At 46.5% G+C, this 27,622-nt stretch overlaps 2 protein-coding genes across 10 annotated transcripts in view; one reads left to right on the top strand and one right to left on the bottom strand.

Moving 5' to 3' along the window:
• Nucleotides 1-8,017, bottom strand: part of Golga2 (golgin A2) — a 20,437-nt gene extending 12,420 nt beyond the window's left edge. For 2 of the 7 annotated variants that reach the window (XM_031369790.1, XM_031369792.1), the window contains exons 1-3: nt 7,786-8,017; nt 4,068-4,190; nt 2,954-3,034 (exon numbers count right to left, since the gene is read on the bottom strand). In XM_031369790.1, coding sequence (XP_031225650.1) covers nt 2,954-3,034; nt 4,068-4,190; nt 7,786-7,869 — 288 coding nt within the window. In that variant the 5' untranslated portion in view covers nt 7,870-8,017. The remainder of the gene's footprint in view (nt 1-2,953; nt 3,035-4,067; nt 4,191-7,785) is intronic. The other 5 variants (XM_031369794.1, XM_031369795.1, XM_031369793.1 and 2 more) reach the window with 4 other exon arrangements.
• On the top strand, nt 7,454-17,744 carry Swi5 (SWI5 homologous recombination repair protein). Of its 3 annotated transcripts, none has more exons than XM_031369814.1 (5): nt 7,454-7,572; nt 14,422-14,546; nt 15,780-15,874; nt 16,064-16,223; nt 17,434-17,744. In XM_031369814.1, exons 2-4 carry the CDS (start codon nt 14,437-14,439, stop codon nt 16,186-16,188), a joined length of 330 nt encoding a protein of 109 aa, XP_031225674.1. In that variant the 5' UTR covers nt 7,454-7,572; nt 14,422-14,436; the 3' UTR covers nt 16,189-16,223; nt 17,434-17,744. The 3 variants fall into 3 exon arrangements, with proteins under 3 accessions (XP_031225674.1, XP_031225673.1, XP_031225675.1); XM_031369813.1 differs by lacking the exon at nt 7,454-7,572 and adding an exon at nt 7,934-8,297; XM_031369815.1 differs by lacking the exons at nt 7,454-7,572; nt 16,064-16,223 and adding exons at nt 8,093-8,297; nt 8,539-8,587.
• Nucleotides 17,745-27,622: the final 9,878 nt, after the last annotated feature.

Raw genomic sequence — 27,622 nt, 5'->3', positions numbered from 1 at the left:
CTGACCTGTGGCAGCCACAGCAGGTGCAAGTGCCAAGTCCAGGGGGACAGAGAGCTAACTGCCCCTGACTATAGGTCTTGCTCCTGAGACAGACTCATCATCATGGTCAACATAACCATTCTCCCCTCTCTTGCTTTCCTGCCTTCCCTCCTCCCAGACCCACGCACTGGCTGTGTTTGTCAATTCAGAAACAACTGGATAAAGCAGAGAACAATGGCTACCCTTTGGCTTGAAGTATCTAGGAGATCATGTGAGCTTCCTAGGAAATGTAGCTAGGGACCAATCCTAGAATTTCAGATATGGCAGCTTGAAGAAGTTTCCCCCACTTGCCTGGCAGGAACGATCTGCTTGATGAGCTATACCCAGTTGCTCCTCAGGCTCAGGCCTCACTCGTTTGTTTTATTTTCTGAGACAGAGTCTCACTATGTAGCCCCCGCTTTCCTGGAACTCACCTTGTAGACCAGGAAGGCCTTGAACTCACAGAGATCTGCCTGCCTCTGCCTCCCAGGTGCTAGGATTAAAGGCATGAGCCCCTATGCCCAGTAGTTCAGGCTTCACTCTTAGACTATGTCTCTGGCTTAGAGGTCTTCTAATGTCCAACAGTCCAGATAGGCAGAGGGTGGGAAGACAAAGGGAGAAGGACAGAGAGTCCAGGCCTGTCCAGCAAGGCTGGTCTGGGAGGAAGTGGCCATGCCTTTCCCCAAAGAAAGGGGCTGCTTCCTTTCTGTAGCCTTCAGTCTCAGCCTCTTGAGATGCTGACCAAGTTTCCTCCTTTGAGCAAGTGAGAAAGAACCTCTGAGCTCATTGTGAGCCTCATTCTCGAAGTTTACTGTGACCACATCCCTACAGCTCATGTGACTGTCAGTTCTGAATCACTCATAGGTGTTGCTTTGACAATATCTACAGTTGAGTCTGACAGGTAAGACCAGGGACTCAGTGGCAGCTGGCCACGCCTATGACAGTCTGGAGATGTGGCACTCCCAGCAACAGACCCTCCTAGTCTCTGGGTCCCTTGTACAATCTTAGGAACATTCATCTCTAAGACTGGCAACATTCAGAGAGGCAAAAAATAAATAAAAATATTTTTCTGAGTACCTTTTGTTTTTTTAGGTTTTGAAACAGGGTCTCTCTGAAGTTCATGCTTGCCTCAGACTTGCTATAGATCCCAGGCTGACCTCAAACTGCAGACCTCCTTTCTGCCTCAGCTTCCCAAAAGCAGGAATCATAAGGATAGGACACCATGCACTGTTGGGAGACTCAAATGCTTTTTGAGCAACCATGTAACTCCCTGAGTTTAAGTCTTACAGCTAAGCATGGAGTTCTTACAAAGTTTTCACTCTCCTCAAAATGCCCCATCCTCTCCAAAACTTCCTGTTTTATCTCTACTCAGGAGACACCAATCTCCTTTATCCTTATAGTAGAAAATCAGTTTCTGATTCGAGAAAGTTTTCAAAAACACAAGAAAAGTCTTCACTTCTGGAACAAAGAAGCTGGGTGCTCTGGTAAGTATTTCCCAAGAGGGAAACAGAAGCCCCAGCTCTGTGTGACTCCTTAGCACAACAAACATCAAATATGTGGCCCCCACTCTCATACACACAATGTGCCACTTCTGAGCTGAGTACTGAGGTACAGCACCTGAGCAGACCACAACACTTGACCAGGATCAGTTCTGTTAGCTGAAAAAGAGCCAATGCCAGCCTGCGAGTCCTCACTCAGTTCATCCCCAGCATAACAGGATATGGCCTTGGTTCAGACCACTCCTTCAGTTGGACAGAAGCCTGCTCCTTTTGTTTGGCAACTGTCCCCTGGCACATATTAACTGAAGAAGTACTAAGTTATGTACAGGAGGCCAGCTCTAAGCCCTGTGACACAGGTCTTGTCGCACGTGGATGGTATGTTTCTGAAAAGCTGGCCTACCTGCCAGCTCTCTGCTCCTCTCCTCCTCAGCTTTTTATGTGCATGAATGTGACACATCTTTCACCATCAAAGCAGCTACAAATGTCCCTTCTCCAGCCTCGAGTCCATGGGAACCAACTTTCCTGTCACTACATTAGGCATCCTGGAGGTCATGTAACTCTTGTCTTGTGCATCTAGTCTAGTATTGGCTCGAGACAGGCTCTCACAATGCAGCCCAGGCTGTCTTGGGCTCACAAGCATGGACTACAGAACCTGGCTTGTTCATCTATTTTGTCACTGTTAGCAAAGTGCCTTTCCTACCAAGAACCCATTGAGTTTTCAGAGAGACTGAGGGCAGCTTCTCCTGGTCACTCATTTGTTAGTTAACTTTACATTTTTCACAATTAGTTTCTTTTCATTTTTTTTTTTCAAGACAGGGTTTCTCTGTGTAGCTCTAGTTGTCTTGGAACTCACTTTGTAGACCAGGCATGGCCACTTCCTCCTAGACTCAGAGATCTGCCTGGCTCTATGCCTTCGGAGTGTTGGGAATAAAGGGATGTGCCACCACTGCCTGTTGAGGGTTTCTTAGAAAAAAGTCTTAATCCCAGAAACTATACTATAAATTCCTTTCTCATAATCTTATATTCCTAAGTTTCAAATTAAAATGAGTTCATAAAAAAGAACCACAAATTTCTATGATCTAGTTTTTTAGAGAGAGATGCCCAAAAGACAAGACCCGAAAGGTGTGTTTGTGTTCCATCTGTCTAGTACCATGCTAGACATTCATAAACTCTAGTCTCACACATCCGATCTGAAAGTTGTTTCTCCAATTAGTTTTAACTTTCAAGGTGGGTTACATCTTCTCTAAGATGAGAAATGATACAGGGAAAGAAAAGAACCCAATCAAGCAAGCAGTTGAAAAAGCAGACATAGGAGCTGATGGTTAACTGAGGCAACACAAAATAAGCCAGTGGCAGAGGGTCCCCCAAAGCAGGGAGGCCTCTGTGGCATGCACAGCTGGGAGAGCAAGCCAGAGAGAGTCTCGGCACTGCCTCACCTTCCTCTTGTCTAATGGGGGGAGCGAGACCCCATTGGAACGGTTAAGGTCGGACACCAACACCTTCAGAATGTCCTGAATCTACAGCAGGGGAGAAGGGAAAAGAAGGGGGAGGAGATGAGAGAGAAAGAGAGAGGAAAGAAGGAGGGGATCAGGGAGGGGTGGGGAAGCAAGGAAGTCAGGGCAGGAAGAAGAGAAACAGTCAGGGAGGCGGAATCTCAGGAGCACAGATCAGCACCCAGGCCTGTGCCATCTTTCCAAGCAGCCACCTGCTGCCTTGTCAGAGGCAGCCCTCAGAGTAAGCAAGAGTCCCCAAGGGATGTAGTCAATACACCTGACCAACGTGGCAACTGAACATACACAAGACCCTTTCCACAGACCCAGGATTGCATGGAGCAATCTGCAAAGGCCCCAGTCCCCATGGCCATCTTAAAACCAGACTCTCAATACACTGCTACAGTACAGCTAAAAAGAGAGTCTGTAAGACAATACGCCAATCCACCACCAGCCTGTCAGATAAAGAAACTAAGTGTGTGTGTGTGTGTGTGTGTGTGTGTGTGTGTGTGTGTGTGTGTGAGTTTCCTGAGGTAACCCAGCAAGCTCACAACAACGATGGACTTAACACTCAGATCTCCTCTTACTGACGGCTGCTTTTCGGAAGCCTGAAAACAATGATGTTCCCTCTGGTTTGGTTTCCACCCCAAACCAAGAAAATCAAGTAGTACCTATTGTTGGCTCACTGTTAACTCCACAGCAGACCCTCCACTAGGGGAATTAATGGAAAAACCACAATAAACTTCACTTAAATTTTATAGATATACATTTAAAATATTATTGCTATTGTATAACGATGTAAAAAGAGGCTCAGAGAGTTTAACCAACTTGCCCTAAAGTTATGAAGAGATAGAATTCAGACTCAGATTTAATTTTTTTCTGTGCTGAGATAAAACCCAGAGTCCCTTGCGAGGCAAGCCCTAGTTCATTACCATTGAACTAGGCAATAAGTCCTCAAAGCCAGAACTTTTAACCAGCACCTGACATTTCCACCTGCACCACAGCCCACCCTTCTTCCCATGTGCCCCCATTCCCCAGGAATCTGCCGGCCAAGACTCACATTCTCTGGTGACTGGTGATCACTGGCAGTGGCTCTCTCTGGGCTCTGGCCATTTCTAATCTTTTTCTTCTTCTTTGCTCCTGCAGGGACACCCGGGCTGTTCCTCTGCTGATACTCTCTCAGCTGGGGAAGGAGGACAGGAAGAAATGAAAGCCATTTGCCCCGCACTCACAGCCTCTACTCCAGCTTTCCAGTTTACTGAGTTTTTTTGCTTGGTGTTTCTGTATGTGCCATGTGTTTGAGACAGTCTCTCACATATCCCAGGTTGGGCACTAACTCACTATGAGGATGTGGAAGACTATGAACATCTGATCTTCCTGCCTGAACCTCTAAAAGCACCAGGAGTATGTGCTACCATACTTGGTTTTTACAGTCCTGGAGATCAAGCCTAGGCCCTTGTACAAGTTAGGCAAGTATTCTACAGAGTGAAATATTTCATGACTTGTTTCTTTCTATGCTATTTTTATAAAAATATTTTTTTAAAAAATGTACATTGGTGTTTTGCCTGATGTACGTCTGTGTGAGGGTGTCAGATCTTGGAGTACAGACAGTTGTGATCTGCCTTGTGAGTGCTGAGAACTAAACCCAGGTCCTCTGGAAGAACACTCAGTGTTCTTACTTGATGAGCCATCTCTCCAGTCCCCTATAAAAATACTCTTACATACATAAGTCTCATGTAATGGCATCATGATTCTACAAGATATAGTAATGACCTCTTATTGGCAGAAGAAATGGCACGGCTAAAAAGGCACTAATTGGGTTGGGAATGTAGCTCAGTGGAATACTTGGCTAGCATTCAAGAGGCCCTAAGTTCCATTCCAGCAACATACACACATGCCCATACACATACACACAGAGGCAAACATGGAATCTAAACTCAATCTTCTGATACCCCGCTCTGGGGTTTGCTGCTCCCAAAGGGAAAAATCTAGAGGTAGAGATCAGAGAGTAAACATTTAGTAGGCAGGAACTGGTTAGGTGTGCTATCATCTATCTATAATCCCAACTCCTGGAAGAGGTATGAGAGGGAAGCCAGCCTGGGGATCCGCAGCAGCCCGTGCTCCCCAGCAGCCTAGACTCCCCAGTAGCCTGGACTCCACAGTGATCCCCAGTCTCTGAAAACAACAAGCAAACACATGAAGAAGTAGACTGGAACTATGTATTTTGGACCTTAAACCCCACTTCACTTCTTTTCTCAGGACATTTTCTCTTGCTGGCATGGTAGTACACCCCTCTAATCCTAGCCCTCAAAGCAGAGGCAGATGGATCTCTATGATGAGATGAGGCTAGCCCAGTCTACATAGCAAGTTCCAGGCCAACCAACCAGCGGGAGACCCTTTCTTTATTCTTATTTATTTTTAAGTATATTTTATGTGCATGAGTGTGTTGCCCATATGTGTCTGTGTGTGTATGTGCATTGCATGTATACTTGGTACACACAGATGTCAAAAGAGCGTGTCAGAACCCTTGGAACCGGAATCACAGATGATTGTGAACCATCATGTGAGTGCTGGGAATAATACTCAAAGATCGTGTCTTTAAAACATATACATGTATGTATGTATACACATGCATGCATGTCTATATACTAGGGGAGAGGGTACACAGGCATGTTATGTCAGGGGACACATGTATGTGTGCATCCTGTGAGAAAGGGTAGATAGGTATGTCATAGTGTGTACAACAATGTCAGAAGACAGCCTTGGTGTTGCTTCGTCTTTCCTACCTACAGACAAGTCTCGTTATCACACAAACCAGGCTAGATGGCCCCTCAGCTTCTAATAATTCTGTTTCCACCATACATCTAGCCTGAGAACATCTGAGCATACAGATCCCTGCTGCCATGTCTGGTTTTATATGGAATCTAGGCAATCCAAACCCAGGTCCTCCTGCTTGTGTGGAAGTACTTTACCCAATGAGCCACCTCACTGTCAAAAGCCAGAGGACTGTCAATACAACCTCATAGCAATGGTTTCTTTCTGTTGTTGTAGTACTGGGGATTGAACCTTGAACACTATGCATGAGAGCCCAGCATTCTACTACAGAGCCATATATAGACAGCTTCCCTTCAAAAAACAAAAAACCAGGATTGCTGGGCATGGTGGCCTGTACCTTTCACCCAATACGAGGCAGGTAGAGGCAGGCATATGTGAGTTAAGGGCCAGCCAGGAATATATAGACCTTGTCTCAAAAACAAACACAAAATTTAATTTAATTCTAAAGAGACTGTATGTGTATAAGGGTAGTTGTTTGTTTGGTTTTGCCTATATGTATGTCTGTACATCATGTACATGCAGTAACCTAATTGGCCAGAAGAGGGCATAATATACAACATCTAGACCTGGAGTTAGAGATAGTTGTTAGCTGACATGAGGGTGAAGGGAGCTACACCCAGGTCCTCTGCAAGAGCAACAAGTGCTTTTACCTGTGGAACCATCTCTCCAGCACCAATATTGAGTATGACATACACCAAGCTGGTCTCAAATTCCATATATAGACAAAAATAACCTTGAAGTCCTGACCCTTCTGCCTCTACCTCCAGAGTCTTGGAAATACAGGCATGCATTGCTCTGCCCAGTTATTGCCATGTCAGGATCCAACCCAGAGCCTCATACATGGTAGGCAAGCACTCTTGCCAAGCAAGCTGAGGACTGAACAGGCTCTTCTATATACTAGACAAACACCCTAACAACTTAGCTCCACTCCTAACTCCACTGGGGCCGTTTTATCAACACATATTAAAGGTACACAGCAGTACTTTCTAAAGTTTACTTCCTAAACTTTACAACATGACAGAAGGGCAGAAACCATGAAGGCGTAGCTTTAGTTAGTGAACATGGGGACAGAAAGGGAACAGCCCTTGTCATTTTAGAGAGAAGTCTATACAGATCTATGAAAATGCCATGCCCAACTTTTTATGTTTTTTTTTTTCTCTCAAAAGAAGCATGGGAAAGTGATGTTTCCAGTGTGATGCCTCACATGGGTCCTGTGGTTCTCATCACCCCAGTTTGAAAAGACAATCTGGCTGAACTTTAAATTGTTAAGTTCAGTTCCCCAAGAAACTGATCAACACTACACATGCGTTTTGCTCTAGAGAGATTACAGTCTCTCTAGAGAGCAGAAAACCAAATCCAAACCAAACCCGTTCTTCCCTGTCAGCAAGGGACAATGTTGTGAGCTCACATTAGTGCTAAGTTAAGGGAATGAGGGCACCTACTGAGTCTCCGCACTAGACTCCATACTTGGGCTCCCTACCAGGTGGGAAATAGGTTCTCCACCAGAGAAACTGGAAAAGGGGCAACAACATGAGGTAAGCAGGTGGGGCAATCCAAACCGGACTCCAAGTCGTAATGACAGTTTCGAGGGGAGACTGTGACGTAACTACATTCCACTCCAGACTATCAACGCCCGAGTCGCCTACAGGGCCAGGACCGAGGTCCTTGGAGACAGGTGCCCAGGGAGGTCTGGACTGGAGCGTCCGGAGCCGAGAGCTAAGAGACCCTGTGTCAGTGACCAAAGTCACCTAGGGGCGACTGGGAGGGCGGGGGCTGGGTTGTTGAGGGGGCGGGGCTGGCTGAGAAGACTTCACTGGGGGGAGCCCAGGGGGCTGAGGGGTTCTTCTACCCGTGTGTCTCGGGAACGGCTCGGACTCAGGTCATGGTCCTGCCGTTGGAGGAGCTCGGGTGGGGTCCAGGGGCCGCGACCCGGTGCGCTTTACCTTTTTCTTGGCCGCAGCCAATTTGCTCTGCCTGGTTTCTTCCGACATCCCGGGGTGGGGAGGGGGGAAGCGGGGGGGCCACATCACCACGATCCCGGCAACCACCGCGGAACTGCTTCCGGCAGCTCGGGCTCTTCTCCAAGTGCCAGAGAAGGCGGGTGCAAAGTGCCGCTTGGACGCTCGGAAACCCCGCGTGACCCACCTTCTCCAAGCCCATTGGTTGATGCGGACGATGAGTGACAGGGAGGCGTGGTCGTGCTGTCGCGAGGCCGGAGCGATGGGTGGAGTTAACGACTGGAGCTGCGCGCGCAGCCACGACCCCTCTCGGCGGCCTATCGGAGGGAGGGGCGGGACCGCTGTAGCTTGGTGCGTGCGCAGCCGGACGCGAGGCGGTCGGAGTGTCTCTGTCGTGGATTTCTAGTTAGCTGAAGCAGCCGTTTAACCCCAACCCTGGACCCTTCCGACTTTAAGCCCACCCCGCTCCGGGTGCCCCGGACCTTAGGGTTCAGGAGGTGGGTGAAGAGCGCGCCGCGCTTCATCTCAGAGCCCTCTCCCGACTCCACGCCTCGCCCAAGACTCCTCTCACCAGGCCTCCATGACCCGTTCCCCATACATTCCCCTTCCCACGATGCGCACCCCAACCTCAAAGCCCCCTTCCCCATTCCGTTAGCTCAGGTAATGCCCCGGAAGCTGGGTCCCGCGCCCCCTCTGTAGCCCCATCCTCATCAGCCCTTTCCTCGGGTTCCTCCCCAGGGGTGAGTCAGAATTCAGCCGACTTTACCATGGGGGCTACCGATCACCGGTGAGTATATCAGCCCTACCCCACCCTCTGCATCCCAGCACCCACCCATCGCCTCCCTCTTCGTGAGCCTTCCGCCGCCAAGCTTAGTCCTTTCCTAATTCCACTCCTTCCTTTTCCTTTCTCAGACATGGGTTCCTGCCCTCCCATTCCTCCCTGCCCGATGCCTACGCTTCTCCAACCGCTCTTGCTCGCAGCTTTGTTCCCTAACCCAGCCTGCCACCGGTCACCCTGCATGGTTTCCCAGTCAAGGAATCTATGTATTTTTATGCTGACCACTCCCTGTGCTGCCCTTTTTTTTTCGGGCCACCGCCAAAACTCAAAGTTCTTCATTTCTCATCCCCCAAAGATGGTTTGTTTTTGTTTTGTTTTGTTTTTGTTTTTTGTTGTTTGTTTTTCGAGACAGAGTTTCTCTGTGTAGCCCAGGAACTCACTCTGTAGACCAGGCTGGCCTCTAACTCAGAAATCCACCTGCCTCTGCCTCCCAAGTGCTGGGATTAAAGGCGTGCGCCACCACTGCCCAGCCTAAAGATGGATTTTTAAAATTTTTTTTTTTTATGAAATCATGATTCACTCCTTTTTGGTAATTTTTGTTTTTTTAATATTCCCTCCTATTGAGACAGTTGTTAATCCCAAAGATTGGAGAAAGACCACCGACCCAAATCATCATGGCCAAATCAATTAAAACAAACAATTGGTTAAAGCAAGCTTTTTAACTGTACACAGCCCCTAGGGCGGGGCTGGAGAAGTCAGCCTTGGGTGTGAGGAAGGCAAGGGTTTGAGAGCTCAGGGGTAGGGGGTCTCCAAATGGGAACTTGGAGGGGTTGGTTACAGGGGCAGAACAAATGACCTCCTCAAAGACATGGTTGCAAGGTGGGCAGAACAAAGTCGTCCTTTTGAAACAAAGGTAGAGTTGCAGGATGGTTATAAACAACTTTTTGGAACAAAGACACGATTGCCATTCCTGGAACAGGCCATACAGAACCATTTGTAGTTAAGGTTATAGATGGAGCATAGCCCAATCCTTGAGAATCAGAGGTTTAATCAGAAAGAGGACTGAGTGTATTTTGTATTTACTAAAATGGCTTCTAAGCCTAAGATGGAGGCAGGCTGGTCCCAAACTGTCTGTATTCAAGGATGCCCTTTTGTGGTCTCACTATGTAGCCCACACTAGTTGAATACTCATCCTCCTGCCATAGCAACTCAAATGTTAGAGAGCCAGTATAAATTATGGAGACGCAGGGAGAAAAAAGAGCGTGTTGAGCAAGACAGTAGTGGTGCAAGTTTTTAATCCCAGAACACATGAGGTAGACAGGAGCATCTCTTCCAGCCTGGTGTACAAAGTACAGAAACCCTATCTTGCAAAAAAATAAAAGATAGCACCTTGATTTTAGAATCTGGGTCCCAGCACAGTATTTGCTGCGGATGATGCCAACATAAAAACAGTATTCTTTTTAAAATTACTATACTTTGTTTTATTGAGTCAAGGCTGTTCTTGAACTCAGAGCTGTGCTTGCCTCAGCCTTTCAGTGCTGAGATTAAAGGCCTTGGCTTTTTTTTTTTTTTTAAATTATTTATGTGTATGAGTACACTGTAGCTGTCTTCAGACACACCAATAGAGGTCGTCAGATCTTATGGATGGTTGTGACCCACCGTGTGGTTGTTGGGATTTGAACTCAGGACCTTCCAAAGAGCAGTCAGTGCTCTTAACTCTGAGCCAGCTCTCCAGCCCTTGAGTGGGAATTGTTAAGGTAGCAGTGGGACAGACTTAAGGACAGACTTGAGCCTCACTCCTCACTCAGGAGTTTTCTAGGAATCTCATAAGACATTAACTTTGTTTACAGTAAGAATAATAACCTAATTTTCTGCGTTTTGGAGACTGAGGGTTCTAATTATTCATTTTAAACCTGTCAGGCAGGTGATCAGGAACCTTGTAATTACTTCAGAGTTGCTTGGCAAACCTTTAACTTCAGAAGTCTACATGTGACTGTAGTTTAGATATGAACCCTGATCAGGAGTGGTGGCACTCACTTTTAATGCCAAGTGATCTGAGTAGGCCGAGGCAGGTGAATTTCAGTAAGTTTGAAACTAACCTGGTCTACATAGTGAGCTCCAAAAGACAGCCAGGGCTACATAGTAAGAGCCTACTTTAAAAAAAAAAATCAGAAAAAAAAAATAAAAATTCAAGTCTCCTTTGGAAGCTCACTCCCTCACCTGAGTGTGTCTCTGTTGCCTTTCATTAACTCCTTAAATCTAGTAAGAATACATTTTAGTAAATCCCAAGTTTTCTGTTTTCCTCATAGGGGCTTGTTCTGAAATTATTGTTTTTTTGTTTTTTGGGTTTTTTTTTTTTTTTGGTTTTTGGTTTTTCAAGACAGGGTTTCTCTGTGTAGCTCTGGCTGTCCTGGAACTCACTCTGTAGATCAGGCTGGCCTCGAACTCAGAAATCCACCTGCCTCTGCCTCCCAAGTGCTGGGATTAAAGACGTGCGCCACCACTGCCTGGCTTTTTTGTTGTTGTTGTGGTTTTTTTTTTTTTTTTGTTCTGAAATTATTTATTTATTTATTTTCAAAGCTAAGGATTGAGATTTCCCTGAGCAGCAGCAGCAGCAACTGAGAAGAACTTTTCAGGCTAGCATGCTTCATTATTGCTGCTGGCCCAGCTGACACCCACTCACCCTTTGAAGCTTAGCTTTGTTGGGAAGCCTCACCTTCGACTTCTGGCTCTGGCAATTCTAGACGCTTCCTTAACACATTGTTCAAAGGGTTTTTAGACTTCTAATTAGTTGTTGGATCTTTACTTTGATGGCTATTGTTTACTGTGCCCAACTCCTGTTATAGGCACTGTGGTGTCAGCAATGGACAAACACAAAATCTGTCTCCTTGGAATTTACCGAGGTAACAGTGGTGTGAACATAGAAATGAATTGAACATGTCAGGTGATGAGAAGTGAGGTGAAACACCAGGATAGATTGGAAAGATAGCTCTGTGGGGAAAGTGCTTGCCACGAACAGACCCACATAAAATCACTCAAACCTGTGTCAAAACTGGATGCAGAAACACAAACATACCTGTAATCCCAGCATTAAGGTAGAGACAGCAACCCCCAGGACCTGCGAGCCAGCTGTCTAGCCCAATCAGTGAGCTCCAAGTTCAGAGAGGCCCTGTCTCAGAAAGTGCAGTTGACAGTGAGTGGAGAATACCCTGGACATGGTTAAGAATATGCTCTGGGCCGGGCAGTGGTGGCGCGTGCCTTTAATCCCAGCACTTGGGAGGCAGAGGCAGGTAGATTTCTGAGTTAAGAGGCCAGCCTGGTCTACAGAGTGAGTTCCAGGGCTACATGGAGAAAGCCTGTCTCGAAAAACCAAAAAATTAAAAAATAATAATGATAATAAATATTTAATAGTGGAAAAAAGGGTTTTGTTTTAGGTTTATAAGTGGTTTTGCTTATGTGGAGAGGGAGCACTCTTGTGCACATGTGCGCACGATCTGCATGCCTGGTGCCTAGAAGTCAGAAAGTTTAACCCCCTGGCAAATGGCGTTACAAGTGGTTGGGAATCCCATGTGGGTACTAGGAACTAAACTAACCAACTCCTGTGCAATAGCAGCAAGTGCTGAGACAGCATTCCAGCTCCAAGTGTGTGTGTGTGTGTGTGTGTGTGTTTACACTTATTTCTGCTAGGCATTGTGGCACATCCTTGAATCCTAGCACTCTGCAGGCAGAGACAGATAATATCTTTGTGTTAGAGGCCACACCCTGGTCTGTATAGTGAGTTAAAGACCAGCCAGAGCTACATAGTGAGACCTTTTTATTTTCTGTAAAATAAAAAAAAAGTAAAGTTACAGGTATTTTGGGGCGGGAGGTACAATGAATGGTAGTGCTTCTCCATCCCTTTGTGGATAGGACACCCTTTCACAAAGTTACAGTTAAGAAGTTTCAATGAATTTTATGGTTGGGGAGTCAACACAACATGGGATATTGAATTAAAGGGTTGCAAGCATTAGTAAGATTGAGATGCCCTGCATTGTGGTATGTGCATGGAAATCAGAGGATAACTTGAAGGAGTTGTTTATTCCACCATGTGGGCTCCAAGGAAACTCAGCTCTGTTAGGTTTGGCAGTAGATACCTTTACCCGCTGAGCCCTCTCCCTGGCCTTTTTGAAACAATATGTTTAGTGTACTGTGAGAGAGGTGGGGAAGGTGTGTGTGTGTGCGTGCGTGCGCGTGTGCTCGCTTGCAATCTTTTTTTTGATTCTTTGTGGATTTTCCGTTGTGCACCCCAGTCCCACTTATACCTGCCCTCTGCCCTTACAAACGCCCCTGCAAAAGAAAAGAGAAATAAATATCCTCATGCAAGCTATAATGTGTCACAGTATGTTCCACAGTATACCCTTTTTGTCTTCATTTCTTGCAAATGTTTATTACAATTAGTCATTGATCTGGTTCAAGGCCTCTGCCTTCTACTACACTATCAATACTGGATCCTCACTGGAACTCCTGTTGGAAATCCTGTTGTTGCCCTGAGTCATGGAGATCCTGCGGCTTTAGATCTGCAGGACTAGCCCTTTATGTGCTCCAGCAGTTCATTGTTGGGGTAGATAGTTGGATAGACCAACGTAAAGCCCTGGATCTGGGCCTTGGTATCTGAGCTGGTCAGTCTGCCAGCTTTCCCACACCCTCACCACCAGGGGGGAGCTCTCCAGCACTGTGTCCAGCTTACCCAATGTTGCACATGGCTCTCATGACCTTGGGGCTGGTCTACCCATGCCCATGCCTGCAGGGTCAACTCTGTTGTACTGCCCAGGGCCTGCTTTTCTGTTGTGCCTGTGCAGGATAGGACCACCTCTCACACTCAAGCCATTTTGAGGAATTGGTTCTCTCTACCAGGGTTCTGAGGATCAAACTCTGAGGTTGTCAGGATTACAAGGCAAGTAATCTAGCCAGCTGAGCCACCTTGTAGGCCTGCCCTTCTCATTGGTTCTCTTTGGCTTTTATGTCTTCTGAATACAGGGGCCCAGCTGGATGTCTTTTTCCTGGGGCTCCTGCCAGTGCTGGCAGGCAGTGCTCACTCATAATTAAGTGACTAATCACAAGCCAGAGACCTAAGAGCAGGAACCACAGCTTCCTATATGTTTTCTTGCTAGGGAGTTGAATATAACACTTCCTGAAGATAAGCTGAGCTTTGGATGCCAGCCTTTACACCAGTGCTTCTCACCCTTCCTAATGTTGTGACCCTTTAATACAGTTCTTTATACTGTGGTGACTCCCACCCCCAACCATAATTGTCTTGATGCTGCTCCATAGCTGTACTTTTGTTACTGTTATGAGTTATAAAAGTCTGATATGTGACCCCCTGTGGGGGTCATGATCCACAGGTTGGAAACTGCTTTATAGGCTCAGAGGCAAAGGGGCAAAGATGAAATTTAGCCTTAAGGAGTTTGTTGTCTAGTGAGATTTAAATCCAGTGACATTGCAGACTTGGAGTTGGACTGCAGGCCAAACTGCATAGCATTGGCTTTGGGCTGGAAGAGAAACCCAAATAACTGCCGTCATGGACTCTGCACATCTTGCTCCAGCCTCCAGGGGCTGCTTCCTCATCCAAGGTGCTGGTCTTTAGCATTACTTTTCATGCAGAGAAAGGCCAGCATTAGGTGTGTTCTCTCCCTGGAAAGACATTCCTCAGATATTGCAACTGTCACTTCTGATGACATTTCCATTGTCCCAGCAGTCTTACTGACACACCTAATTCCAAAGAGAGCTGAGAAATAAATGGTATTCTGAGGGCAGGGGCCTATTACCAACAGAGATATTCATAGGCTCTGATCTCTAATGTTCAGCAACGGCCGTTCCCCATGATTGATGAGAGTGATGATGCCAGCGAGGAGACCTTGACCTCTGACATTCAGAAACTGAAGGAGAAGCAGGAGATGCTGGACAAGGAGATCTCCCAGTTAATAGCAGAGTAAGTATTTTGTTTTCTAAGACTCTCCTGGACCCCAGGCTGGCCTTAAAACTTGCTATATAGCTGATGGCATTGAACTGATCCTCCTGTTCCTCTTAGTGAGTGGTTACAGGCACAGGCAACCACATCTAGTTTTCTGAGCAAGTCTTGTTGCCACCCCAGTGTGGTTGAGATAACGTTGAAGCACTTGTGGAATCTTTACCTCACGTGCATAAACCCCTGGCTTCCATTCCATTGCAAGAAAACGAAAGGGCAACAGAACTCTGGCAGAGTGCTCACCTGTTGTTCATAAGGCCTTGGGTTTAATCCCAAGTCACATTCCAAACATTTTTTAAAGATTTATTTTATGTGTATTTAAGAGTACACTGTAGCTGTACAAATGGCCATGAGTCATCATGTGTGTGGCTGCTGGGAATTGGATTCAGGACCTCTGCCAGCCCCACTTGCTCCGGCCCACTCCAGTGTAATTCACTGTAGCTGTCTTCAGACGCACCAGAAGAGGACGTCAGATCTCATTATAGGTGGTTGTGAGCCACCATGTGGTTGCTGGGATCTGAACTTGGGACCTTTGGAGGTAGTCAGTGCTCTTACCCACTGAGCCATCTCGCTAGCCCCAAACATTCTTAACTTATAATCAGTGCCTAGTAACAAAAACCTAACTACACTAGATTGCCATAGGAAAGATTCTAAGTTAGACTGAGTATCTTTGCAACCATTCTAGGAAGTTAGGTTGGGACAAGCCTAGAACCAGGGTCTAGAAAGCTGTGGGAAGTGAAAGCAGTGTTCATTCCTCCAGGCACCACTCACAACCATGGGTCCTTTCAGTATGGAATTTCAACACCTAGAAGAAGCTGGCTTCACCACACAACTCCTGGGCTCTCTTTATGTTCCTTACTCTAACCTCTGCAGAGGCTGAGTTGTACTGAGATACATATTTCACATAAGGGAATCTCCCTGATGACTTAAGGCCAGGGTCACATAGTAACCATAAATCCTTCCTTTAAGGGAAGTTTTAAAGAAAAGTTTTTGAGGAATGAGGGGATGGGCAGATCCCCTGCCCATTATAAACTTTTAGAAAGCAGGTTCCATCCTGTCATCCCTGTCCCCAAGGCCTGGCACCTAGTAGGAGTATAGGAAATACTTGCTAAATAGTGAACAAATGTCTCAGTGCCACCTGATCGGGGACCTTACCAGCTTACCTAATCATGTTGATTCTTCATTGTTCTTCCCCAGGGGCTACCGTGTGATTGAACTGGAGCAGCACATTTCCCTCCTCCATGAGTACAATGACATCAAGGATGTATCACAGATGCTGCTGGGCAAGCTGGGTGAGTCTCAAGGGTTGGGAAGGTGGCTCCTCCCCTCCCTAGGGATCTTGGATTCTACTCCTTGTCCCCTAACTTGCCACTGCCCCACTCCTGTTAGCTACCCTGCCCCATTCCCTACTCTCACCAGCCTGTGCTCCCCTGAGCAACCAGCAAAGCAGGCATGCAGCTCTTGCTTTGTTTTGTCCCCAGGATCTCAAGCACAGGTCCTACTTGGGAGCGATTTTGAACAGGACTTACCCACCTTCGAGATTGCAGTAATGGTTCCTGTTCTTCCATGGCCTGCAGAGACATTGAGATACCATGGTTACCTCTAATGACCGACTTGGCTTAAGTAGCAGCAAGGACCAGGGCAGCTTTTTATAATATGCAGCGGGATTTAGTTCCTTCTCCAGCTAAACCCAGAGTCTTGAACCAAGGCAGATGCCTGTATATTTGTCTGACTAGAACAGCTTGTCATGGAAGTCAGGCCAGTTTAGGGTAAGATATTGTGTAGAAGCCTTATATAAGCTCAATAGCACTTTTCACTGGCTCAGAGTGGCAGACCCTGGTGTTCTGCAGCCAGGAGGAGGATGTTTAGAGTTGTGCTGTTAACAACTGCTTGGCTAGGCAGTGATGGTGCACACGCCTTTAATCCCAGCACTTGGGAGGCAGAGGCAGGCGGATTTCTGAGTTCAAGGCCAGCCTGGTCTACAGAGTGAGTTCCAGGACAGCCAGGGCTACACAGAGAAACCCTGTCTCGAAAAAACCAAAAAACAAACAAACAAACCTCCTGCCTGAGTTTTAACACTTGTTAAACTGCCAACAGAGATCCCTGTTGGCATCCAAGATCCCACAGCAAAGAGGAATCCAGGTTCACAGCAGAGGGGAATCACGTGTCATTGGGAATGGGTCCCAGAGGAGGGAGCAGAAAATAGGAGGGAAATGAAAGTGGCTAAAAGGGGTGATCAGAGTCAAAAAAGGATGTGGCCAGGTGTAATTGAGGCAGGAGGATCGTAAGTTCAAGACCAGCCTGAGTTCATAGTAAGCCCCAGTCACAACACCTCTAGGTCATATGACCTGGAGCATGTGTCCTATCACTTTGACTTTTCAGTGAATATTTACTGGGCATCTACTCTGTTCCAGGTACTTTAAGGTGCTAGAATGGTGGTGAAACATGTGGGTTGGGCTTTAGTGTTGATAGTGGGCAGACTATCAGTGTCTACTATCGGTAGATGAACAGAAATGTTACTGTGTTAAGCCTGTGAAGAAACCAGCTGAGATGGGGATACTGAAGTCTGAAGGTGGGGCCAGGAGAGAAGAAGATAGGTGTGTCTTAGCAGAGAAGCAAGAGGAGCAGGGTCACACAGAGGCCATGCTGAAATGCTTGGTGATATGAGTGGCCAGGCCAAGCCCTCAGGGACAAGGCTTGCATGGAGAAGCAGGGAGAATACCTTTGCCATAAATGGTAAGGTGTGACTCTGGGCCCAGAGGTAGTAAGTATGTGGGTGGTCAAGGCAGTGGCCTTAGTTTGGATTTTAACAGTCTCCTCTGGATAGTAATCCATCCTTCCTTGCTTTCAGCTGTGACTCGAGGCGTTACCACCAAGGAGTTATATCCAGATTTTGATCTAAACCTGAATGACTGAGCAGCTTCTTGGAGATTTTCATCTACAGCCCACAGGGACAGGAGGATGGGGGCATAAAAGTCAGAGTCCAGACAGCATATTCATGTGATTTTCAGATTTTAAAAAATGCCCCCCAAAGTTTGGGGTGGGTCCTAGAGAAGAGGGGTATTAGGAGGGGTGGGTATTGTCAATGTTAAGGTTCCAAAACATACTTGGGAGTGGATATGTGTGGTTGTCCCTTTTGTTAATAAACATGAGCAGTCTCTATTTGCTTCTTGTCCTTGTCTCTATTAGCCTATCATGCCTTCCATTGATCACAGCTGTTAGTCTATGACAATTCTTTTTTCTTTTTTTTTTTTAATTTATGTATGTGAGTACATTTGTCACCCTCTTCAGAAACACCAGAAGAGGGCATCCGACCCCATTACAGATGGTTATGAGCTGCCATGTGGTTGCTGGGAATTGAACTCAGAACCCTGGAAGAGTAGTCAGTGCTTTTAACCATGAAGCCATCTCTCCAACTCCCCATGAGGATACTTAATGCTGTCCCATTTACATAAGAAAGGCAGGTGACTCGCCCAGGGTCACACATTAGCAAGGGTGGCAGGGATTGGAATGTAGGATTGAGAAGGAACAGGTCACAGTTGGGAGTGAGTAAATTTAACAGCATTGTTTTTTTTGGGGGGGGGAGGCGGGTTGGTTTTTGGTTTTTGGGGTTTTTTTTTTTTTTTTTGTATTTCGAGACAGGGTTTCTCTGTGTAGCCCTGGCTGTCCTGGAACTCACTCTGTGGACCAGGCTGGCCTCGAACTCAGAAATCCGTCTGCCTCTGCTTCCCAAGTGCTGGGATTAAAGGCGTGCGCCACCAGTGCCCAGCAATAAGTCTTTTTAAAAAGCTATTTGTGGGGGCTGAAGAGATGGCACAGTGGTTAAGAGCACTGACTGCTCTTCCAGAGGTCCAGAGTTCAATTCCCAGCAACCACGTTCACTCACAACCATCGTAATGAGATGCGACACTCTTCTGGTGCATCTGAAGGCAGCAACAGTGTACTCATATACATAAGATAAATAAACCTTAAAAAAAATATATTTGTAGCCAAATTTTTTTTTTTAAGATTTATTTTATATATATGAGTACATTGTCATTACAGATGGTGTAAGCCATCATGTGGTTGCTGGGAAATGAACTCAGGACCTCTGGAACGCAGTCACTATTCTTAACCACTGAGCTATCTCTCCAGCCCCTGTAACGATTTTCCTGGTTTTACCTCAGAGAAGTCTGTTTCCCAGTAGACTCTTCATGAAGTTCCTCTTTCTCTTTTAGTATCCATTGTTTCTGGAGTTGGGCTTGTCATTTGACAAGGATGACATCTGGTAACATCCTCCACTTCCTTGGTTAGCGCTTGAATAAAAAACTTGGTAGATATTAATTCTTTCATCGTATTCATTCTCAGATGTGTGCTGGCATGGAGATCCTGAATCAAAGTTGTGCCCTTTTGGTAGAATCTTTCTTCCATCTGTTATATGTCGCTATCTGTCCTTTATGTGGGTATTAGGTAGGAGTTGATAAGCCTGGTTGCCTTCTGTGGAATAAATTGGATGTTCAAGCAGGACTGGGTCTGGAAGGGTCACTGGCAGATGTGCAAGGGGCCGTTTGGCCTCTCTAGCCATCAGGTCTGCTTTACGATTACTGATGGCCTCTGGGGTGTCCAGGACAATGTACGCTGGCATTTTCCTTGGGAGCCATAGAGCAGCTAGGAGGTCTAGGATCTCCTGTTTATTTTACTTGTCTTTCCTTCTGTAGTCAGTGGTTCCTTTCACTGTATGTTGTCCTGTGAACATTTGCAAGGGGCAAATGCATTTGACTCTCAATGTAGATATTAACCACATTGTCCTTGCCAAATTTGAGTGCCTTAGTGAGGGCTATTAATTCTGCCCTTTGGGCTGACAGCCCACTCAGGAGGGCAGATGCCCATAAGGTCTTGTCCAAGTCTACCACTGCTGCCCCTGCATGCCTGATACTGTCTTCAATATAGCTGTTTCCATCAATGTATATGTGAGATCTGCACTGGGCCAGGGCCAGTTGGTCAGGTCTAGCAGGGTTCAATGCACACACTGCAGGGTCTCCAAGCAGTCATGTATCAGTGGATTTTCTAAGTCCAGATTGGGTGGCAGAGTGGCAGGGTTTAGTGAGGTGCTAGGGGCAAAGGACCCTCGGTGGTGGTTAAGCAACAGAGACTGAGCAGGACAGTGGTGGTGTACGCTTTTAATCCCAGCACTTGGGAGGCAGAGGCAGGCGAATTTCTGAGTTCGAGGCCAGCCTGGTCTACAGAGTTCCAGGACAGCCAGGGCTATACAGAGAAACCCAGTCTCGGAAAAAAAAAAACAACAAAAAAAAACAAAAACAAAAACAAAAAGCAACAGAGACTGACAATGAGTTAGCCAGGCATCTGAATTCCAGCGGTCAGGGGGGGCTTCTGAGAACTCTCTCCATGACATGAGGAGTATTTATGATCAAAGACTGTCCCAAAGTTAATTTGTTTGCATTTTTAGCCACCAGTGCAGTAGCTGTTATATACCTTAAGCAGTTTGGTCATCCTGCTGCTGCTGGGTCCAATTTTGTAGATAGACCACTAGTTGTTACCAGAGGTCCAAGATTTGTATCAGTACCCCTTTGGCAAAGCCTTAGCTTTTATCTACAAATAAATACAAGGGCTTGGCCATATCAGTCAGCACCAGGGTAGGAGCTGGCAACAGTGATGCTTTCCTTCTTTCTTTCTTTCTTTCTTTCTTTCTTTCTTTCTTTCTTTCTTTCTTTCTTTCTTTCTTTCTTTTTCTCTTTAAGATTTATTTATTATTATAAATCAGTACACTGTAGCTGTCTTCAGACTCACCAGAAGAGGGTGTCTGATCTCATTATGGGTGGTTGTGAGCCACCATGTGGTTGCTGGGATCCAAACTCAGGACCTTCAGAAGAGCAGTCCGGGGCTGGAGAGATAGATGGCTCAGAGGTTAAGAGCATTGACTGCTCTTCCAGAGGTCCTGAGTTCAAATCCCAGCAACCACATGGTGGCTCACAACCATCCATAAGGACATCTCTTCTGGAGTGTCTGAAGACAGCTACAGTGTACTTACATATAATAAATTAATAAACCTTAAAAAAAAAATCACCCACAGTCTTTATATTTAAAAAAAAAAAAGAAGAAGAAGAGCAGTCCGTGCTCTTACCTGCTGAGCCATCTCACCAGCCCAACAGTGATGATTTCAAATCCTGAAAAGCTTTCTCATGTTCTGCTGTCCATAAGAAAGGCTCCTCCTGCCCTCTGGTGGCCTCATAGAGGGGTTTAACTATTTCAGCAAAACCTGGTATCCAAGGTGGGAGAGATGGCTCAGTGGAAAAGATCACTGACTGCTCTTCCAGAAGTCCTGAGTTCAATTCCCAGCAACCACATGGTGGCTTACAACCATCTATAATGAGATCTGATGCCCTCTTCTGGTGTGTCTGAAGACAACTACAGTGTACTCATATAAATAAAATAAATAAATCTTAAAAAAACAAAACAAAGCCTAGTATCCAGAGCCTGTAAAAACCAGCCAACCCCAGGAATGTCCATACTTGGTGCCTGGTGTAAGACACAGGGATGCCTGCCTGCCTTCCTTCCTTCCTTCTTTCCTTCCTTCCTTCCTTCCTTCCTTCCTTCCTTCCTTCCTTCCTTCCTTCCTTTCTCTTTCTTCCTTCCTTCCTTCCTTCCTTCCTTCCTTCCTTCCTTTCTTTCTTTCCTTCTTTCTTTCTTCCTTTCTTTCTTTTTAGGCTTTTTGAGACAGGGTTTCTCTGAGTAGCCCTGGCTGTCCTGGAACCCACTCTGTAGACCAGGTTGGCCTAGAACTCAGAAATCTGCCTGCCTCTGCCTTCCAAGTGTTGGAATTAAAGGTGTGTGCCACCAACTGCCTGACTTGAAGACATCTTTCAAGTCAAGACTGTCTAAATTTATCTGTCTGGTGGTAGGGAGCTCAAGAGCATAAACGGGTTTAGAACTGTTGTTTTTTACAACAGTTTACCCCCCTTAAGCCTTGCACCAGTCTGTAATCTTGTCCTCTAGGCTTTCTAACTAGCAGCAGAGGTGTGTTCCAGGGAGAATGACAGGGAATCAGGCTTCCATAGTTGGGGAGACAATTGATTTGGGGCCTGATACCCTGAAGGGTCTTAGGTGACAAGGGATATTGCTTCACTCTGATGGAGCTAGCAGTAACCTTCAAATCTACCACAACAGACCACCGGGCGGTGGTGGCACACGCCTTTAATCCCAGCACTTGGGAGGTAGAGGCAGGCAGATTTCTGAGTTCGAGGCCAGCCTGGTCTACAAAGTGAGCTCCAGGACAGCCAGAACTATACAGAGAAACCCTGTCTCAGAAAAAAAAAAACAAAAAACAAAAAAACAAAAAACCTACCACAACAGGAGGCAAATGAGAGACCAACCTGGAGGGTTGTTCTCAGCCCATACCTGTGGTATCAGGAGGTTCAGGAGTTGAAGAAGGGCAATGGGGGATTTGTTCCTTGATCCTCTGGACTTAGACAGTATTCATCTTCTAGTGAAAAGATTCAGAGTAAGGGTGAATCTCCCTGGACAGTTATGCAGCCCTCTGGGGAGAAATAAATGTGAGCTCCCATTTTTGTCAGAGATAAGGACATTCGGGAATCACTAAAAAAGAGTGAGTAACAGTCTTTTTTTTTTTTTTATTTTCGAGACAGGGTTTCTTTGTATAGCCCTGGCTGTCCTGGAACTCACTCTGTAGACCAGGCTGGCCTCGAACTCAGAAATCTGCCTGCCTCTGCCTCCCAAGTGCTGGGATGCGTGCGCCATCACCGCCCGGCCAAGTAAGTCTTTTAGCCTAAATCCACACATCATTTGGTAGTTCATGACTAAGGGTTAGTGCCTCTGGCACCCTGGCCCAGGGTGGTCTGGTTTATTATAGGTCCCAGGAGCTTCTGGAGAACTAAGTGACGTGCCCCAGTGTCAACAAGAAAGTTTCCTGGATATCTGCCCTCTGTTAAAGTTATCCTAGGCTGGGGAGGGGACTTGGAGCCCTGACGCCTCGGTCTGTTTCTTCTCAGTTTCTGGGGCACTCATTCTTCCCGTAGCCTATCTCCTCACAGCAGGCACACTGATTTTTCAGAAGCCTTGAACAGGGTTGAGACTCATCAAGTCCTTTGGTCTTGTCTTTATTTTTCAAAGGTTTTCACACACTGCATCCATTATATAACTTCCTTGAGCTTTCTGACTTATATGAATATTTGCCAGTTTCTTAGATTGTTTATCTTCTTGGCTTTCCCTAGTATTAAAAGTCTTTGAGCAATCTCCGTTAATTCAGACAGCCTATTGCATTTGAAGCCTTCAATCTTCTGACTCTTCTGAATGTCAGGGGCTGATTGACAGCTGGTTTCTGGTGTCACAGGTCAATCAGGGCCTAGTTGTAATAGGCATCCCGTAGCCTCTCCAAGAAAGCAGCAGGAGATTCCATAGCTACAACCTGGCTCACCTTAGACAAATTCAAGGTGCTGCCTTGAGACCCTCGCCCCATGAGAATCCGTGGATAACTTTATTTACATACACACACACACACACACACACACACACTGTAGCTGTCTTCAGACACACCAGAAGAGGGCATTGGATCCCTTTATTTACAGATGGTTGTGGGCCACCATGTGGTTGCTGGGAATTGAACTTGGGACCTCCGGAAGCCTCCTACCCAATGTGGTTTTGTTCCTCTGTGGTAAAGAGTGTCTGCAGGCACGGCTGAGTGTCATCCCAGGTGGGCTGGTAGGTATGAAAAATAGTCTCCAAGAGAGATATCAGAGCCTGACATTTCTCAGAGAATGGTGGATTCTGAGCTTTCCAGTTGTAAATATTGCTAGCAGAGAAAGGCTGACAGACCAGAAAAGGCATTTCTCCCTCCAGAATTGGGGGTAGGATGGGGGAGGGGCAGAGTGATGGCACTTAAAGGAAAAGCCTCTGTTGAGGAACAAAATAGACACCAGATGGAGTCTGGAACAGGCTAGTTACAACACTTGAAGTGGTTAGAGAGGAGGTAGTTAGTGTAGACAGGGTACAGGAGGAGCCCCAGAAGCTGCTACCCCGGGAGCCCCGGGTTCTGCAGCTTGCCCTGGCATTCTGTAAGGAGGTGGCACATCAACCCCCTCAGGTTGAGAAAGAATGGGAGGCAGGCTGTGAGCCGACTGCTTAGGTAAAACAGGAGAGCTCTCAAGATAACAGCTTCTTCCGCTGTAGTTGTAGGAGGTGGAGGTGCTAAACCATTCAACCAGTGGGGAGTGCCAACTCACTGGTGCCACCAAGCCATGATGTAGGGAATCTGATAGGTGTGACCTGGGCCAGGAAGGATGACATCCTGGACGGGAAGAAGATCAGAGACTTCAAAGGAGCTGTCAGGGAGTCAGGATGCCGAAGGGCAGCCATTGGAGTTCACACAGGGTTTGAAAATGGCTACTCTCTGGAAATCCTGAAAATGGTGCAAAATCATCTCAAGAGGTTTACCAGGAGTAGCTGAGGATTGAGGATTGTCCTGGGAAGGAAATGATATAAATCATAGTCATATAAAGAATAACAGCACAACCAGACAAACAAAAACAAGAGACATACACTGACAGAACCAGTTTTCAAAGACAGACACAGTGCTGCATGGTGGGATTCTCTGGTACCCAGACCAAGTCTGAAAGGGTGAATCAAAACTTGTCCACTTTCATGGGGCAGGGGGCAGGGAGTAGGTGTAGGTGTCCCCAAGTCCCTGGACCCAAAGAGAATAGCTGTGTCCAAGGTGTCTTATGAGCCTTCCAGAAGTCTAGACTGAAACCAGAAAGCTGAAAAATAGATCTGTGTAGGTTCCGGACACTTACCTCCTCAGCCGGCACTTCTAGAGGTCACATGTCTGAGAGGCAGTCTGGACGGTCAGGGTCGAGGGATGGCTTCCCAGCCAGTGCACCAAATGTTGAGGCCTGGGCTAGGCTGTGAACTAACCACTCGGACACCGGTCTTAAATACATGATGAAAATGTATTGAACTCTTTCAGACTGATTGATCAGGGTCACAAGAAGGAAAACCTAATTCTGGTACCTGTCTGTCCTCAGGGCAGACTTTTTATATGAAAAACCAGGTTCAAAGGCTTAAAGGCAAGCAGTGAAGTGGTACAACATTTTTGGCTAACTAGACAAAGTATGAACAGCTAACCTTGAAGCTGATTGGTCCTCAGCACAGGAGGATAGGAGTAGTAGACCAGTGGTGAACAGGGGAATCTCAGAACACTGAGATAATGGTATGAGTGATTCAACCATAATTCTTGACATTCCTCAGTATCGAAGTACTAACTATGAACTTAACTTCACCTTGTAACATGGAGACTGAATACAAAATGGCTACAATTATGTTAAAAGGCCTCAATAGCTTACAACCTCCAATTCCAGGGGACCCAGTATCCTCTTTTGACCTCTCTAGAGCAGCTAGGCCAGTACTCTATGCTCCCCATGATAGAAAACATGGCTTGCACTTCAGACTTGCCACAAGTTCAGACTCCTCCAGCTGTCCATCCCTGTTGGATGCTGCTTCTGAGCCTGAGGGTGGTGTCAGAGCCTGGGAACAGTTTTACCTGCATTGAAGGAAGGGTAATCTCTAAAACCCAGCCTTAACTGCACTTAACTGGTTGTTGTTGTTGTTAACTGTTTTTGTTTTTTGAGACAGGGTATCTCTCTGTAGCCTTGGCTATTCTGGAACTCCTTCTATAGATCAGGCTGGCCTTGAACTCAAAGAGATCCATCTGTCTATGCCTCCCAATTGCTGGGATTAAATGTGTGCACCATGGTTTAACTGCACACATTTAATCCTAGCATTCAGGAAGCAGAGGCAAGAAGACAGATCCCAGGGATATATAGTAAAACCTTGAAGGTGGGGTGGGAGGGAGAGGCCCCGGTTTCGGTCCCAGCTCTGTTCACTTAGAAATATGTGCCCATGAGCAACTAGTTTGACCTCTACAATGCAAATATCATCATGGAGTAATGAGTGCCTGTCGGAGCAGAGCCCACTTACCTCCACAGCTAAACATGTTATAAAGGTATGTTATAGAGCTCTCTGTTCATGCCTGAATCTCAGCAGTTGTGGAAGGATTACTCTAAATTCCAAACCAGTCTGAGCTGCCTAGGCTACAGTATAAGACCCTGTTTCAAAGACTAACATCTGTTGTAGGGACTGGAGAGCTGGCTCAGCTGTTCAGAAAACCCCAGTGGAGTATGCCTTTAATCCCAGCACTAGTGGGGCAGAGGCATCCAGGTCTCTTGAGTTTGAGGCCAGCCTGGTGTACAAAGTGAGTTCTAGGATAGCCAGGGCTACACAGAGAAACCTTGTCTTAAATTAGCTCTCAGCACAGGGGTGCAAAAGCTCCCACTCCAGCATGCTCTTCTGGCCTCTCCAGGCACCCCGTCTCCCCCTCCCCCAACACATACATAAATAAACCCTTTTTAAAATTTAAATTATGTATATGTTGTATGTCTGTGTATGTGAGTGCACAAGGGTTCAGGATTTCCTTGGAGCTGGACTTAGGGCAGCTCTGGTGTTTGGGGTAGGTGCTGGGAACTGATTTCCTAGCCCTAAGCCATCTTTCCAGCACCAAATCTATTTTTAATGCCTGTTGCTCTGCATGATGGTGGCATGTCTTTAATATCAGCACTTGAAAGGCAGGGGCAGGCAGCTTTCTAGGAGTTCAAGGCCAGCTTGAACCACATAATGAGTTTCAGGTTATAAGGTTTTATATAGTAAAACCCTTTGTCTATTCTACTGCTATGAAGAGACTTTTACAAGAGAGAGCTGGGCAGCAGTGGTGCACTCCTTTAATCCCAGCACTTGGGAGGCAGAGGCAGGTGGATTTCTGAGTTCGAGGCCAGCCTGGTATACAGAGTGAGTTCCAGGACAGCCAGGGCTACACAGAGAAACCCTGTCTCGAAAAACTAAAAGACAAACAAACAAACAAACAAAAAAACAACAACCTAAGAGAGAACATTTCACTCTGAGCTTGCTTACAGTATCAGAAGCAGATGGGGGCATGGCTGACATGATGCTGGAAACCTCAAAACCCACCCCCAGTGACACACCTCCTCCAACAGGCCACACCTCCTCATTCTAATAATCCTATAAAACAATTCCACTCTGGTGACTAAATATTCAAATACATGAGCCTATGTGGGCCATTCTTATTCAAACCACCACATCCTGCCTTAAAAAAAAAAGTCACTGAAACAAAAGAAGACTTGGTTTCATGTTTAAGATCCCAGTACTCTTTAAAACAAGCCCATTGTCCCATGTGGACCTGTAACACCAGCTCTGGAAGTGGGTGGAGACAGGAGAATGGCTGGGGCTTGCTTCTTAGCCCAGCTGAGAAAACTTGAACCCCAGCTTCAGACTGAGAAAGATACCCTGCCTCATAGAAATCAGCAATGAGAGGACCCTGGCTAGCACCTCTGTACACAGTAAGTCACACACTCACTTACACCAGAACAGCACTGGGAGGTGAAGGCAGGTGGGGGTCCCTAAGTTCCAGGCCCGTCAGAGCTACGTAGACTCAGACTCACCTGATGAATGCATCTGAAAGTTCTTTTTGAGAAATGTAGGCAGCAGAGTTGCCACAGGGAAGGGAGAGGTGGACAGGCTAACAAGGTCACAGCTTGGAACAGCAGGCCTCACTTCTGTCTTGCTCAGACCATTGTCTGCACAGTCACCTGACCAAACTGAGTGAGGTCCAGGATAACGATGTGCATATAGTGTTTGATAGGGACAAGCAGCTATCTTACCCCTAGAAAGCCTCATTACTGAAAGGTGCTTGGAGGACCTGGTGGGCAGCCACAGAGCTCACAACCCAGCAGCCAGCAGCCAGCACCTAGACCTCTTACCCCCAGTGACCCATGCTTGTGCTCTGGCCCTGTTCCTGACATCAAACACACGACATCAATCTACTTTTCCAGATTCACCATGAAGATCCCCAAGTCACACATGTTAGGCAAGTGTTCTATTGAGCTAAACCCTCAGCTTGTTTGTTTTCGTTTTCGTTTTGGTTTTTCTGGACAGGGTTTCTTTTTTTTTTTTTTTTT

This window comes from Mastomys coucha, unplaced genomic scaffold (genome assembly GCF_008632895.1).
Source record: "Mastomys coucha isolate ucsf_1 unplaced genomic scaffold, UCSF_Mcou_1 pScaffold15, whole genome shotgun sequence".
NCBI lineage: Eukaryota > Metazoa > Chordata > Mammalia > Rodentia > Muridae > Mastomys > Mastomys coucha.
The sequence above is the reverse complement of the archived record's forward strand: the minus strand, read 5'-3'. Positions and strand labels throughout refer to the sequence as shown.

Excerpts from the sequence above, each read along its gene's own strand:
- Swi5 (XM_031369814.1), top strand. The coding sequence starts at position 14,437 with ATGATTGATGAGAGTGATGATGCCAGCGAGGAGACCTTGACCTCTGAC. Across the intron at positions 14,547-15,779 it reads ATCTCCCAGTTAATAGCAGA|GGGCTACCGTGTGATTGAAC; the intron begins GTAAGTATTTTG and ends GTTCTTCCCCAG. Across the intron at positions 15,875-16,063 it reads GATGCTGCTGGGCAAGCTGG|GATCTCAAGCACAGGTCCTA; the intron begins GTGAGTCTCAAG and ends TTTTGTCCCCAG.